Raw genomic sequence first — 13910 nt, 5'->3', positions numbered from 1 at the left:
ACACGAGCCTGTTGTGCGCACACATTATGATGGCTTGTGTTTTTCATTCGAAACTGCTCTGCGCACACATTATGATGGCTGATTTTCACTTTTTCAGACGACACTTAGATCCAGCGGCTATACGAGCGCTGCTCATACCCATGTCATACATGGTTGGATGCGTCCAAAGATCGGCCGGATACTGTCGTCCCTATAACTTTTTCATTCAGCAAAAATCCATCCAAGAACAACGGCACTTTAAAATCGACCTTGATAGGCAGCAAGAGGCGTGAATTTATTATTGAGAAAAACTTGCAGGAGCAGGAGCATCTCCCTCCTTGGGGTTACATTCTTCTTTCTGCCTGAAAAGCAGCTCCATACACACATACACACACACAGGGCAGCCTCGCACTAGCTGCCGACTAATAGCAAGCCTTGCCACCAGCACAAGAAGAGAACAAGAGAGGCACAACAACAGAAAAGATTTTACTAGGGCTAATCGAGGTAACACTGCTGATTAACTAGCTAGCTAGAAACTACGTAGATCGAGCTCCGGGCGATCGAATCATCCATCGTGCGCGTCGTCCCTCCTTGCGATCACAGACCGTGGCGGTGGTGCCGGTGGTGGTGGTGAAGCGACCCGAGATGCATCGGGGCCGGGGCCGGGGCCGGAGACGGGGCGGACATCGGGGCGAACATGCCGGTCATGTTGAAGCCGAACGGCATGGACGGGCTCGGGGCCATGGGCGACGGCGACGCGAGGGCCGGGTGGGGCGGGCACTGGTAGCACTTGGCGAAGAGGCCGAAGGTGGACACCTGCTGCACGAAGTTGGTGATGCTGGCCCACCCGCCGAAGCCGAAGCCGACGACGAGCACCCACGCCACCACGAACGAGTTGATCACGTACGCCCCCGTCCAGCCTCCGGCGAACCGCGGCGGCCGCTCCACCGCGTTCTGCATTTTTGCATCCCTCGTCAGAGAAACATAAATTCATAGTAGTACTGTATTTACCATGACAAAACGGCATGGGAATGTGAGAATGGCGGTAATAATGATGTCACAGATGAAGGGGGCATCTGGTGCGTGGAGCTGACAGCCCCAAGCCCCCAAGCGCTCAAGTGGCGGAGTACTCTACTCTACTGCTGCTGCTGCTGCTTTTGTTGCTTTCTAGACATGGCGGCATCAGTGTCCGGACGGACAGAATTATGCGCAGACTGCCTGCGCGCCTGCTGCGTGCTCCATCCATCGATCGATGCCAATGGCTCCCCGACAGCAGATGATACAAAACCACGCTCGCGTTTCACCGCACTTTCCCCTCAACTTTGCGCTACTGTGCACGATGGTGAGTGGTGGGTGTACTTTTTTTGAAGTTATCATCGCTGGTGCTGAAAGGAATTGGCTGACACTCGATCACTTCACTGCTAAGCTAGCTGGATGCTTGCATGCTGCGGTTTTGTCTTGCATTCAGCGAGACATCATAACATGCTGCAGCAGGAGCAGCAGATACGCAGACAATGTATACTCCAACGGAGTGGATTATACTACAATAGTACTACTCAAACTACTGAAGTATTACTGTATTTTTTATGGAATGTTTTTGTGTCACCAGTTAACTGATCGATAGACATATCTGACAGCGACGAGCCAGCAATTGTGAAGGAGGCTAGTTTACATGAGTGACAGGTCATGTTCCCCCTAGTGTTCACAGTTTACACTGTGCGCAAGCAGATTCACTATTCACAGACATGTACTACATCATCTGCAGCAATGGCGACTAGCTAGCTAGCTGGTGCTGGGAGCAGCTGTAAGCATATGGAGCCCAGGTGTGTAGCCATGCACAAACAAAAACCCATGCATGCATGTCGATAAATCTCACCGGCATCTAGATCAATCCATCAATATCTCGTACTACAGTGTTTAGATTATTAGAAAAAAGAAAGTGATGCAAGCAAGGATAATATGACGAACCTCGCGGGACTGTGGTGAGCGGAAGGTGACCATGTGCGCCATGGCGGGGATGATGTAGACGGTGAAGCTGACGAGGAGGGAGCCGACGGCGGAGTTGATGGGGCCGAAGAAGGGGAAGATGATGGCGAGGAACCAGATGGGGATGACGACGGGGAGCCTGGCGGCGGCGCGCTTGCAGAGGCTGCGGCAGTCGTGGAGGCCGATGAGCTTCTCCCACACGAAGTAGAGCGGGGTGCAGGCGAAGCCGAAGGTGATGAACTGGTGGATGAGCATGAGGATGACGGCGGCGTCGCGCCAGGCGTCGCGCGGGAGCAGCGAGAGCGCGTTGGAGTGCGTGAGCAGCTCGTCGCCGAACGCCCAGTACGCCGCCGACGCCGACGGCAGCGTCAGGGTGAGCACGTACAGCGTCGCCAGCAGGTAGATGGCCTTGAACTTCTGCGGCCGCCACATCGCGTGCATCACCTCCCTGCACACACACACACACACACACAAACACGGATCAGACGGCGTACATTCTTGCCCGCGTGCTGTAAGATTCGTGCTATCCTCACTAGCTAGCGATGCATGTACAGTCTACCGCGACACGAACAAAGCGAGATGGAGATGGACTTGGACGTGGTTGGGCTTTGCTGTGACAAGGTAGCATGAACATGGCGACGGGGCCCAGGTGTCGGGGGCAGCTCGCTGTGCCACAGCAAGTGGACCCGCCTAGCTGATGTACTATCATGCATGCAATGGTGTTTTCTTTGTCGAGGGAAAATAGTACTGCTGCGCAAGAGATGCAAATGCAAATGGGCATGCATGCTGCGCTAGCTGTGGTGAAAAAAGCAGGGAGGGAGGCTTCAAAGCCTCAAAGCTCCAGCACTTTGCAGTAGCAAGCACCGGTACTCAGTCTTGCATTCAGCACTTTGCAGCACTACTCTGAAACAGTGTGGTTCTTTGCAGATGCCTGATGATGTTCCAAACTCCAACGTGAACACTGCTGGTACGAAAAAGTTGTACAAAATGAATAATCTTGTGCTAGACCTACAAGCTATACGTAGTACTACCATACGAACACTGTTGGTAGGAGTACGAATAATCTTGTGCTAAACCTACAAGCTGGCTGGTAGTACCACAAATATGAACCCTAAATTCTTTTTTGAGGGTAACGAAAATCGTAGATAGATATATTATCCTGCTAGCTCAGGTTTCAACTTTGTTTATGTTGAAAATTCAGAAACGTATATGTTCCGCTCCAGCATCCACGAGCATTGTGCTCGGTTGATGTGTGGGTAGCACGTGTGTGCTCTTGGGATATACTGCATGTACGCATATGGGCACCGTGCGTGCATGTCTAGGTCTAGGTGGTCCCCAGGTGACGCCCGTTGCTTATACACGGGACGGCCCCGCATGTCAGACGACATTCCCGTTGCACGTGACCCCGAGCTGGGCAGTAGTAGCGTGCACGCTCCGTGACCAGTGACCGTTACAACATTGTATATATACGACGGATAAACTAGATGATCAGCTTTGGAAAAAGATTAGGGCATGCAAGTGAAAAGTGAGCAAGTGGGACGATGGGGCGGGGTGGGGCGTGTCGGCTTACACGGTGACAGCGTGGCCCCCGAAGGTGTAGAGGATGTTGGTGGCGCCGGTGAAGTAGAGCATGATGGTGGTGGGGCCGGAGTGCTTGACGGCGTCGGCCTGGCCGTGCATGAGGGAGGCGACGGCGATGTACCAGGCGGTGTAGGTGGTCATGAGGAGGCCGAGGAAGGACCAGACGCGGTAGTTGTGGAAGGAGGGGATGAAGACGGTGGTGGCGCAGCAGGCGCCGAAGATGTAGGTCCACGTCCGCTTGTCCAGGTGGTCGTTCACGTAGTAGATGTTGCTGGCGCAGCCGATGAGCTGGATCACCGACCCGAACAGCAGGAACGTGCAGTTGAAGGCCAGCCCCACGTTCCGCCAGTGCCGGCCCAGCAGCCCGTCCAGCACCTCGAACCACTGCATGCATGCAAAGATCAGATCAACAATGGTGGTTGCTGCTAGCTTAGAGAGCTTGGAATCATGGGATGCAGCAGCGGCAATGGAGGGAGAGAGGGAGGAGGGAGGCGCGTGCGTACCTGGATGACGTGGTTGCGGAAGTCGACCTTGTCCTTCTCCTTGCGGGTGCGGTACTCGAGGTAGAGGATGCTGATGAGGTAGGCGGTCCAGCTGCCGAGGAGGCCGTAGAAGAGCTGGAACAGGATGCCGCTCACCATGCCCAGCTGCGCGAACGAGTAGGGCAGCGTCAGCAGGACCTGCGCGACCTGGTTCGACGCGCAGCTGAACCACGCGTCGTACGCCGACCCGCCGTGCCACAGCAGGCCGGACAACCGGGACTTGCCGTCGCCGCCGCCCTCCTGCCCGTCCTCCGCGTCCGCCTCGTAGCGGCTCAGCCCAGCGGGCGCCTTCTCGTCGGCGACGCTCGTCTCGGACGCCATCCTTCGTTGCTCTGGCTTGGCTCACTACCTGTCGCTTAGCACTACTGATCTTGGCGAGCTTTTCTTGCTCACAGGAGGTCACTTTAGCTACCTAGCTGGCCGTTGGTTTATAATGGTGGTGACTGGAGATAGGTTGGCGTGTGCAGGGGAGGGGGGAGAGGTCGTATATATATGCAGAGGCCGCCGGCCGGAGGCGCTGAGGAGGCAGCACTCCAGCAGCTCAGGCATAAAGAAAATAAAGCTAAGCCGGCTCCCGCCCCCACACGGCCTCACTTTTCTCTCTCTACATGTGCATTTTTCTGATAAAAGGAAAACAAAAGGCTCAAAAGGCGTGGGTGGTTTGTTGAAAAATCCTGAGGAAAGTGGTACCTGAGTGTGGGACATTCATGTCAGGGGAACACATGAAAGATGATTTGCGTGGTGGAGGTTGTGCGTTCTGAAGAAGGAAGGGAGATTGGGTTTTAGAGACTTGCACAGTTTTAATCTTGCTATGTTAGCAAAACAGCGCTGGCGACTAATCTAAAACCTAGACTCTTTGTGTGCGCAAGTTATGAGGGAAAAATATTACCCAGATGATGACATATTGAAAGCTGGACACAGAAAAGGCTCTTCTTATACTTGGTAGAGTATTGTTGCAGGTATTCAGACCTTTAAACGGGGTTGCATTTGGCGTGTTGAAAGTGGAGGTCAAATCGATATCTGGCAATGATCCATGGATTCCATCAAGTGTCACAGGGAAACTAATCACAAATAGGGGTGCAACAATGCTTTCAAAGGTTGATGAGTTAATAAACCCGTACACAAGCCAGTGGGATGAGGATCTAACTCGTGATGTTTTCTCTCCTGTCGATGTTCATAGGATATTACAAATCCCTTTGAACCATCACTTGACGGAAGACTTCGTGGCTTGGGATCAGGCACATTTTCCGTGCGATCAGCTTATCATAAGGAGTTTGAACATCAACATGGTGCACGGTGGGTGTGATATAATGGGCAAGGTACAAAAAATATTAACTCAGCTTGGAAGGATATGTGGAAGCTGAAAATACCAGGGAAGATAAAACATTTTGCATGGATATTTTTGCATGGCACCCTTCCATGCTTTGGTGTATTAGCAAATCGACACATCCCATGCTAAGCTCAATGTCCAGTTTGTTCAGTCGGGGCGGAAGACATTCAACACTGCTTATTTAAGTGCCGACAAGTGACGAAAATTTGGGAGCAACGGGGCTTCTTACAAGTCATATGGGAAGCTGTCGCCGAGGACGGATCAGGGTCTATTACGATGGAAATTCTATCAAAGCTTCAGGGGAATGATGCGGAGGTACCAACGAAGGAGCTTGCAGTTGTGGCAGCATGGTATATATGGTGGCAGCGCCGACAGATATTAAAGGGAGTCAAAGTCCAAACGCCGGAAAAAACTGCACTAGCCATCAAGGTTTTGACGACAAATTACCTCAGATCAACTATACCCAACGGTCCAATAAGGAAGAATGATCACATGTGGAGGAAACCAGGACATGGGATAGTGAAGATAAATGTTGATGCTTCCTTTCAGTATGAAACACTTTCAGGTGCTTGTGGTGTTGTGGCTCGTGATGACCGGGGTCATTTTATTGCGGTAGCAAAGTTGGTTTGTTCGAAACATAGTGGAGTTGACTCAGCTGAGCTAACTGCCATCAGAAACGGGTTGTACTTGGCAGCTCACATTGGATGCAACAATATAGAAGTTGAATCAGATTGTTCCTTCACGGTGGACTCGGTGAACCAATTTGATGATTACTTAGGCCCAGAGGTAGCTATCATCATAGAATGTAAACAACTTATGATGGACTTTGCGTCCATTTCCTTCAAACATTGCTATAGAGAGGCCAATCAGGTGGCAGATGGATTAGCAAAGAACTCTTTTACTACTAGACTCTCTAGTTCTTGGGATGATGAGATTCCCGATTTTATTTCTCATCTGCTTGTAAATGACATGTCTATTATTTAAGAAATAAAGTCTAGTTGCGGTCCAAAAATAAACACATGAAAGATGATGGTGCCTGAATGCATACTCTACATCAATCTTTCATGCTTCATTCGCCTAAGAGCAACTCTAGCAGAGTTGTCATCGTTATTATGTTGGTTTTGATGAAAGTATGCATTCTTGCGGAGTCGCCATCTTATCAGGAATCATCAAATTTTATGGAGCTATAGCAGAGTCGCCATACCCGCCTGGTCATCATTAAGGATGACAATTTTACTCATGGGTACGGGTACCCGCGGATACCGTACCCGTATGGGCAGGTTATGGGTGCAATTTTATACACATCGGTAGTACCAATTTTAAAAAGGAAATAATAGAATTCCACTTACTCGTTTCTTGGCTTTTGTTCACCGCTTCTCCCTTGCGACATGTGTCCCGCTTGACAGTGGTCTCGCTGGCTCCTCATCATATTCCCCTGCCTTATCCAAGCTCCACCCGACACTCCTTATCCCCCAAGTGCGCCTTGGTACACAGTACACACAGATCCTGAAAACAACCTTGCTGCAAATGATGGCGGAGATGCAATGGCGACAGATTGCAACATGGACCATGTTGCAATGGGTGATCGCGACATGGACCATGTTGCAATGGCCACATTGCAATGGGCGACAAAAGGCCGGCATCACACAAGTGGAGGTGAACGCAACCTGGACCATGTTGCAATGGTGACCGCGACATGCTCCCTGTTGCAATGAGCCGGCGGTCGAGACATAGTGTGAAATAAAGGAAAAGAAACAGCTTGTATTGCAAAGCGCTAAGCCCAACACGAGCCTTGTCGCAAAGGTTGACGCACCTCAGCGGCTCATGGTCGAGAGATGAGGCAGCTAGCTGTCTTGCGATCCGTCCAACAGCTGCCTGTGTAGTCGATCTTATATTATCATCACCAGAACAACGCGTACCGCTGCTCTTTCTAAAATCCTAATCACAATTTGTTGCTATTTACTCTCGTTAATCTTAATGTAAAGCTTGTCCCGCCGATCGCAAAAGAAATAAATAAGTCTATGTACACTATATTCTCTCCGTTGTGTATCCTCGTAGGCCTCTAGAGTGCAGTTGCCATCCCAAATGCGAGTATGCGACAAACGAATGTGCTCCACCCTCGCAAACCAAACCAGCATTCCCCCGCCCTTCTCGTTCCCGTTCCCGTGTCCCGTTGCAGCACCGGGTTCCGCATATACTCTAGTCTATCGTCACCCCTCCCAGCGCCGTGTATCGGTCGTGTGCGCGTGTGCGGTGCGAGGGCACGGCGCGGCATCGGACACCGTATAAGAAAACCCAACGGCGCGCGGGCACCGCACCTCAGGCGGTCGGGCTGCGCGCCGGCGTGGTCTGCGACGCCGCACGGGCGGCGGCCTCGGCCCCGGGTCTCGTCGCCGCCGCGTGCCCCGAGCAAAGAGACGCAGAGCTTCCGGCTCCGCGCCCGCGCCGGCAATCCGTGACAGCCGGTAATTTTTTTAGCCATTTTGCTACAGCGAACGCTGCTCAGCAAAAGGAATTACGGCGCGGCAAAGGGATCTCCGGAGGAGGATACGTGAGCGTGGGCTGTTGATCAGCCAAGAAAAGCATGTTGGTTTTTGCTGCCGCGGCGCGGCACCGCACGTGATGAGGCAAACGGCCTGTTTTGTTAAAGTGTGTGTGCTCTGCTGCAGGGTGCCCCTCCCGGGTTTTGCCGACGGTAAAGCGCTGGCCTGTGATCTGGATCCTGATACGGTGGTGGTTTTGTATGAGCGGAAGGCCGCCGCCAAGCGTTGTTGTATTCGTATGTGTTCGCTTGTTTATTCAGCCTCACATGAACTTTTCCTGCTCCCGCCGTTGAGAGAAGCAGACATTGATCTGAACGCCCACCAGGGGCTGCAATGAGTCTCTTCAAAGGTGGACTGGCGGATCCGAGGACCAGAAGGAGGCCGGGAGGACGGACACTGTCTGCCACCAACACCGTCAATACGTGGGTCATCAGTGTGTCAAGTTGTCTCTAGGTCGACCTCTGATGCGAGAAGGCTCCCGATCTTCACAAACTCAAAATAATTAGCCCAGCAAGCATGAGGTCTAAGAGCAACTCCAACGGATCGACCCAAACGGACGGCGATTTCGTCTGCCTTTTATCCGTTTGGATCGGCCGCTTGTTCGGCGTCCGTCCTGTTTTTCATATGGGTCGGCAGCACGCCCAACGCGCCGATCCATATGTGCAGGCGTGGCCGGCTGGCCGCCCAATTTTGCATTGCATTCAACGTATGGTGAAATAAAAATTTAACAAACAAAATAGTCCGCCCAAATAAATAGTATAGTTTACAGGCCAAATAAAAATAAAAATGTTTCACATAGTTTTGCAAACGAATAAAAAAAGATACATCTATTGGTTGCCAACACGAGTCCACATATGCTCAACCAAATCATTTTGCAGTTGCACGTGAGTTTCCCAATCACGCATGTCTTCATGAAACTGAGTGAACTGCTCAAATGTTGCCGCTACTCCATGCTCAGGCACAATATTCTCACCCTGAAACTGAAAGCCTTGATCGTACAGACGTTCCGGGCGCTCGTCTTCTACGATCATATTGTGCATGATCATACAAACAGTCATCACCTCCCATAGTTTCTGCGTGCTCCAAGTATTAGCAGGATACCGAACGATGCCCCATCGAGATTGCAAAACACCAAAGGCATGCTCGACATCCTTTCTAGCACTCTCTTGCTCTTGAGCAAATCTTTTCATTTTCTCTCCGACAGGGTTGAGTATTGTCTTGACAATAGTGGTCCATTGAGGATAGATACCGTCACCCAGATAATACCCTTTGTCGTAGGTGTGGCGGTTGACAGTAAAGTTCACCGGTGGGTTGTTGCCTTCGGCAAGCCTAGCAAACACCGGCGAGCGCTGAAGCACGTTGATATCATTGTGTGATCCAGCCATGCCAAAGAAAGAGTGCCAGATCGAGAGATCTTGAGACGCCACGGCCTCTAGTATGACAGTGCAAGCCCTGACATGTCCCTTATACTGCCCTTGCCAAGCAGAAGGGCAGTTCTTCCACTCCCAGTGCATGCAGTCTATACTGCCAAGCATCCCTGTGAAGCCCCTGCTAGCATTCATCACCAACAAACGGGCTGTATCTTCAGTTGTCGGCTCTCTCAAGTACTCAGGGCCAAACACAGCAATCACAGCCTTGCAGAACTTATACAGGGACTCTAGGCATGTAGACTCGCTCATACGGACGTACTCGTCAATGAGATCACCGGGCACTCCGTATGCAAGCATTCGGATGGCGGCAGTGCATTTCTGATAAGAGGAGAAACCAATCTTGCCGACGGCATCCTCTTTGCACTCGAAGTAGTCATCATAGCCGACCACTCTCTCTCTAATACGGTTGAAAACATGCCTACTCATACGGAACCGGTGGCGAAATTTGTGATGTTTGAACAACGGGTTTGTTGTATCAAAGTAGTCCTTCCAGAGAAGGAAATGCGCTCTCCCGGTTACGATTCAACGCTGGAAGGTAGCTCGGAGTGGAGCCACGGAACAACGGCCGCTGGTTGTTGAGGTGGTGATGGACCAACACGGCAGCCAATATCTCCTCCTCGTCGTCAGACGACGAATCGTCGGAGTCGCAAAGGAAATTGTGGAAAAAGAACTCGTCGGCGGAGTCCATTTTCGTACCTTGGCAAACTGTCGAACAGCTTGCGGGCGTCGAAGAAGGAGACGGACGGCGAGGGGAGACGCGGCGCCCACAGACCAGCTAGCTGCCCGGCCGACGTCTGACGAGTGTGACGGCGTCCGACGAGCGTGCCGGTCGTCTGTGGCTGGGGCGGCGAGGCGTCTACTTGGTCGCGGGGCGGCTGGGCGGTGGGGGAAACCGCGGACAAACGACAAGGAACTGAAGAAAAGGAAAAGAAAAGAAAATGAAGACGCTGCCCGACGAGAACACTGATGGCCTAAGTCTACCGCCACGGTCCGATCGCCGATGCGTGAGCTCCATGACAACACAGCCAAGAAGGTCACGATGCAAAGCAACGCCACCGTCGAGTCAGACGGACCAGAGTGTTCTCCTGGAGCCCTGTTTTTCGGGAGGGACTCCGCTGCATGAGGTCTCACACGTCCAAGATCCCATCCCCATGCCCTCCTCCACTTGACTCCCCTTGTCATCATCAGACTCCGCCGTTGGCCAAAGCAACTATGGCTGAGAGCGGTGTCGAGGATTGGGGAGGCTCCACCATGTCATCTGCTGCAATGGTAACATTTGGCGCAGTGGCGGCGGTGTGGCGTCGCGGAGGCGGCAAACGGTAGCACGACAACAAGTGATGGATCAAGATTCCTTGCGACATTGCGGGTCTTCTTTGACCTCATGTGTAGAGTCCCTGGCTTGTCAATCGTGTCAGTGTGAGGTGGTTAGGCGTAGTTAGCAGAGCCTTCATGGAGCTCACGACGGCTATCGTGACAATGGTGGTGCAAGTAGTGGCACATTGCGGCTCTCCTTTGACCTCATGTGTGGAGTCCCCGGCTTGTCAATCGTGCCAGTGTGAGGTGGTTAGGCGTAGTTAGCAGAGCATTCATGGATCTCACGACGGCTATCGTGACAATGATGGTGCAAGTAGTGGCACATTGCGGTCTGTGGGTGCCGGGGCCCATCCCGATCTACCACCAACGTTTACTTGTGTCGAAGGTGCAGGGCTGCTGCCTGCTGGGGCATCCTAAAGTAGGATTTTAGTGGTGTCAGCGGCATTCACCTCGTCTTTTGATCTGTGTCGTGTGTGCAGTGACGGGTGCCCATGCTTTCTCAAGCTGCTCTTGGAATGTATGCAATTTATATTAGCTGCATTTGTTTATTTGTTTCCTTGTAAGTCTGATCCTGATATGTCCATGGAATTGTTTTTTGCTATTCTACAAACAAATTTTGAGGTTGTTTTGAACTACGGACCGCCTCTATTGCCTCTAAGTATTCGAGTAGGTTTTAAGGATGTGGCCCCCTTCGGTCCAGTAAAACTCTAACTACATAACCCCGTATTGTCCATTTATCTTAAACCATAGCCCATTCGCCCCGATCCCCCAACCTAGGACGCCACGATAGATCTCCCGCGCCACACTTAAATCTCTCTGTCAGCGGCAGCATCTCCGGTCAGCGTCGCCATTCATGACAAGCGGGTTGGCACCCGCGTCGCGTCATACATGTAATGTGTGGTGCCGCCGTGCCGGCCACACCACCACCGAGCTCGGCGAACTCGTGTTGTATAATACCTGCATGGAACATGCCTTTGTGCCTTATTGTTGTTAGTTTATATCTTAGTGTACATCTAGATAGATCGAAACTATTTTGAATGTTAGTACTTCGCAATGCCTAGGTTTATTCCCTATATGAGAGTAGTTTATGATGCCTCCATGAGTGTATGCATATTAATTCCCCATGAAATGTCTATTAACTTTGCAATGCCTATGTTAACTTACACATTAATCTTTCTACGTTAAGCCCATTCTAATTATGACACCTATGCATCATTTTTAAGTATATAGCACATGAACATGTTGTTTACTTCATGCAACCATGGTTTTGTAGACACATTATTGCTATTACGACCTTTTGGGTACTGCAGAAATCACCTTTTTAAAGATTATTTTGTACATTGCCACTAAAATGTCAAATTGGTGACGTGAGTACGTGACTCCATTTTATTTGCACTGCACCAAAAGAGTGGAAGGGGCGCATGATGAGGACACTATACCTGTAACATTTGTAATTTACAATTTGCTAAGTTGACGTTAAATGCATGTTGCATTCTTAAAAAAAAGCTATGCATATTATAAGCATGATCATGTCGCCGCTTTTCATCGCTAACACGAGAATATTAGGTTTAGTTGAAGGAGTCACTTGAATGTGAAATCTCCATGATCACCAACCTCATTATCTCAAAAGTTTTCTCCCCATTGGCACAGACACATTGTAGATTTCAAAATTTTATTGCATATGCTAACCCTAGACACATTGTAGATTTTTAGCACATTGTTGCATATGTTTGAAAGTGCATTATATCGACTAGAGGGGGGTGAATAGGCGATTTTTATGAAAGTCTTCAAAACGTGGAAGTTATGAAGACAAACGATAGAAATAAACCTATTACCATGCAGCGGAAGGTAGACTACACTAAGCAAACCATAGTCAAGTATTCAATGGAGTGAAAGCACAATGACTAATAGCAGCAATGTAGTAAGGATCAGGTAGGAAGATATTATGAAGCCAAACAGAACACGCAGTCACTCAGTGAAGACAAAAGATAGTGCAATCATACAATGACTTCACAAGGACCAACAGTATGTAAAGGGAAGGGAAGGATGAAACCAGTGACTCGTTGAAGACAATGATTTGTTGGACCAGTTCCAGATGCTGTGACAACTGTACGTCTGGTTAGGGCGGCTAGGTATTTAAACCTGAGGACACACAGTCCCGGACACCCAGTCCTGAACACGCAGCTCAGGACACCCAGTTCTCACCGTATTCCCCTTGAGCTAAGGTCACACAGACCTCGCCCAATCACTCAGGTAAGTCTTCAAGGTAGACTCCCAAACCTTCACAGACTTCGTTCACCGGCAATCCACAATGTCTCTTGGATGCTCAGAACGCGACGCCTAACCGGCTGGAGGATTCACAGTCCTCAAGTGTAATAAGTCTTCAGATCACACATACAAGAAGACTTAAGTGATGCCTAATTCTCTTTGGCTCTGGGTGGTTAGCGCTTTATCCTCGCAAGGAATTCTCTCTCAAAGGCTTCGAGGTGGGTTGCTCTCAAACGACAAAAGCCGTACTCTAACTCTGAGCAGCCAACCATTTATGGTTGTAGGGGGTGGGCTATTTATAGCCACTAGGCAACCCAACCTGATTTGTCCGAAATGACCCTGGGTCACTAAGGAACTGACACGTGTTCCAACGGTCAAATTTCAAACTCACACGGCAACTTTACTTGGGCTACAAGCAAAGCTGACTTGTCCGACTCTGGACAAGATTCGCTCTCATAGTCTTCACTCAAAGACATAGGTTTTGGTTAAGCATCACTTCAGTCATTCTGACTGGTTCTCTTGGACCCCACTTAACAGTATGGTGGTTTCTATGACTCAACAAAGAAGAAAAAGAACTACGAAAGATCTAAGTCTTCGAGCTCTATAGGCTTCATGCGATGTCTTCTCTTGTCATAGTCTTCAATGTGAATATCTTCATATACCACCTTTGACATCAATGTCTTCATACATTTTTAGGGGTCATCTCTGGTAGGAAAACCGAATCAATGAGGGACTTCTACCTGTGTTATCCTGCAATTCTCACAAACACATTAGTCCCTCAACTAGGTTTGTCGTCAATACTCCAAAACCAACTAGGGGTGGCACTAGATGCACTTACAATCTCCCCCATTTTGGTGATTGATAACAAACTAGTTGAAGTTTTCAATGGGGAATATAATATGTGAAATTGTAAAGGATAAGGAATTGTCTTCATAAG

The 13910-nt window shown here is 50.2% G+C and overlaps 1 protein-coding gene across 1 annotated transcript; it reads right to left on the bottom strand.

Annotated features, from left to right (window-relative positions):
* Positions 1–249: 249 nt before the first annotated feature.
* On the bottom strand, positions 250–4555 carry LOC125547374 (auxin transporter-like protein 3). The gene is made up of 4 exons (XM_048711266.1): positions 4050–4555; positions 3536–3930; positions 1948–2413; positions 250–933 (listed from the first exon to the last, which is right to left on the bottom strand). Exons 1-4 carry the CDS (start codon positions 4407–4409, stop codon positions 577–579), a joined length of 1578 nt encoding a protein of 525 aa, XP_048567223.1. The 5' UTR covers positions 4410–4555; the 3' UTR covers positions 250–576.
* Positions 4556–13910: the final 9355 nt, after the last annotated feature.

The sequence above is a fragment of the Triticum urartu genome, chromosome 1 (assembly GCF_003073215.2).
Source record: "Triticum urartu cultivar G1812 chromosome 1, Tu2.1, whole genome shotgun sequence".
NCBI lineage: Eukaryota > Viridiplantae > Streptophyta > Magnoliopsida > Poales > Poaceae > Triticum > Triticum urartu.
Note: the sequence above shows the minus strand (reverse complement) of the source record. Positions and strands in the feature narration are given on the sequence as shown.

Bases quoted from the DNA above. Each gene is read 5' to 3' on its own strand.
- LOC125547374 (XM_048711266.1), bottom strand. From the start codon at position 4,409: ATGGCGTCCGAGACGAGCGTCGCCGACGAGAAGGCGCCCGCTGGGCTG. The intron at 2,414-3,535 runs GTAAGCCGACAC...GTGTGTGTGCAG, and splicing joins GGGGGCCACGCTGTCACCGT to GGAGGTGATGCACGCGATGT. The intron at 934-1,947 runs GTTCGTCATATT...GCAAAAATGCAG, and splicing joins GCTCACCACAGTCCCGCGAG to AACGCGGTGGAGCGGCCGCC.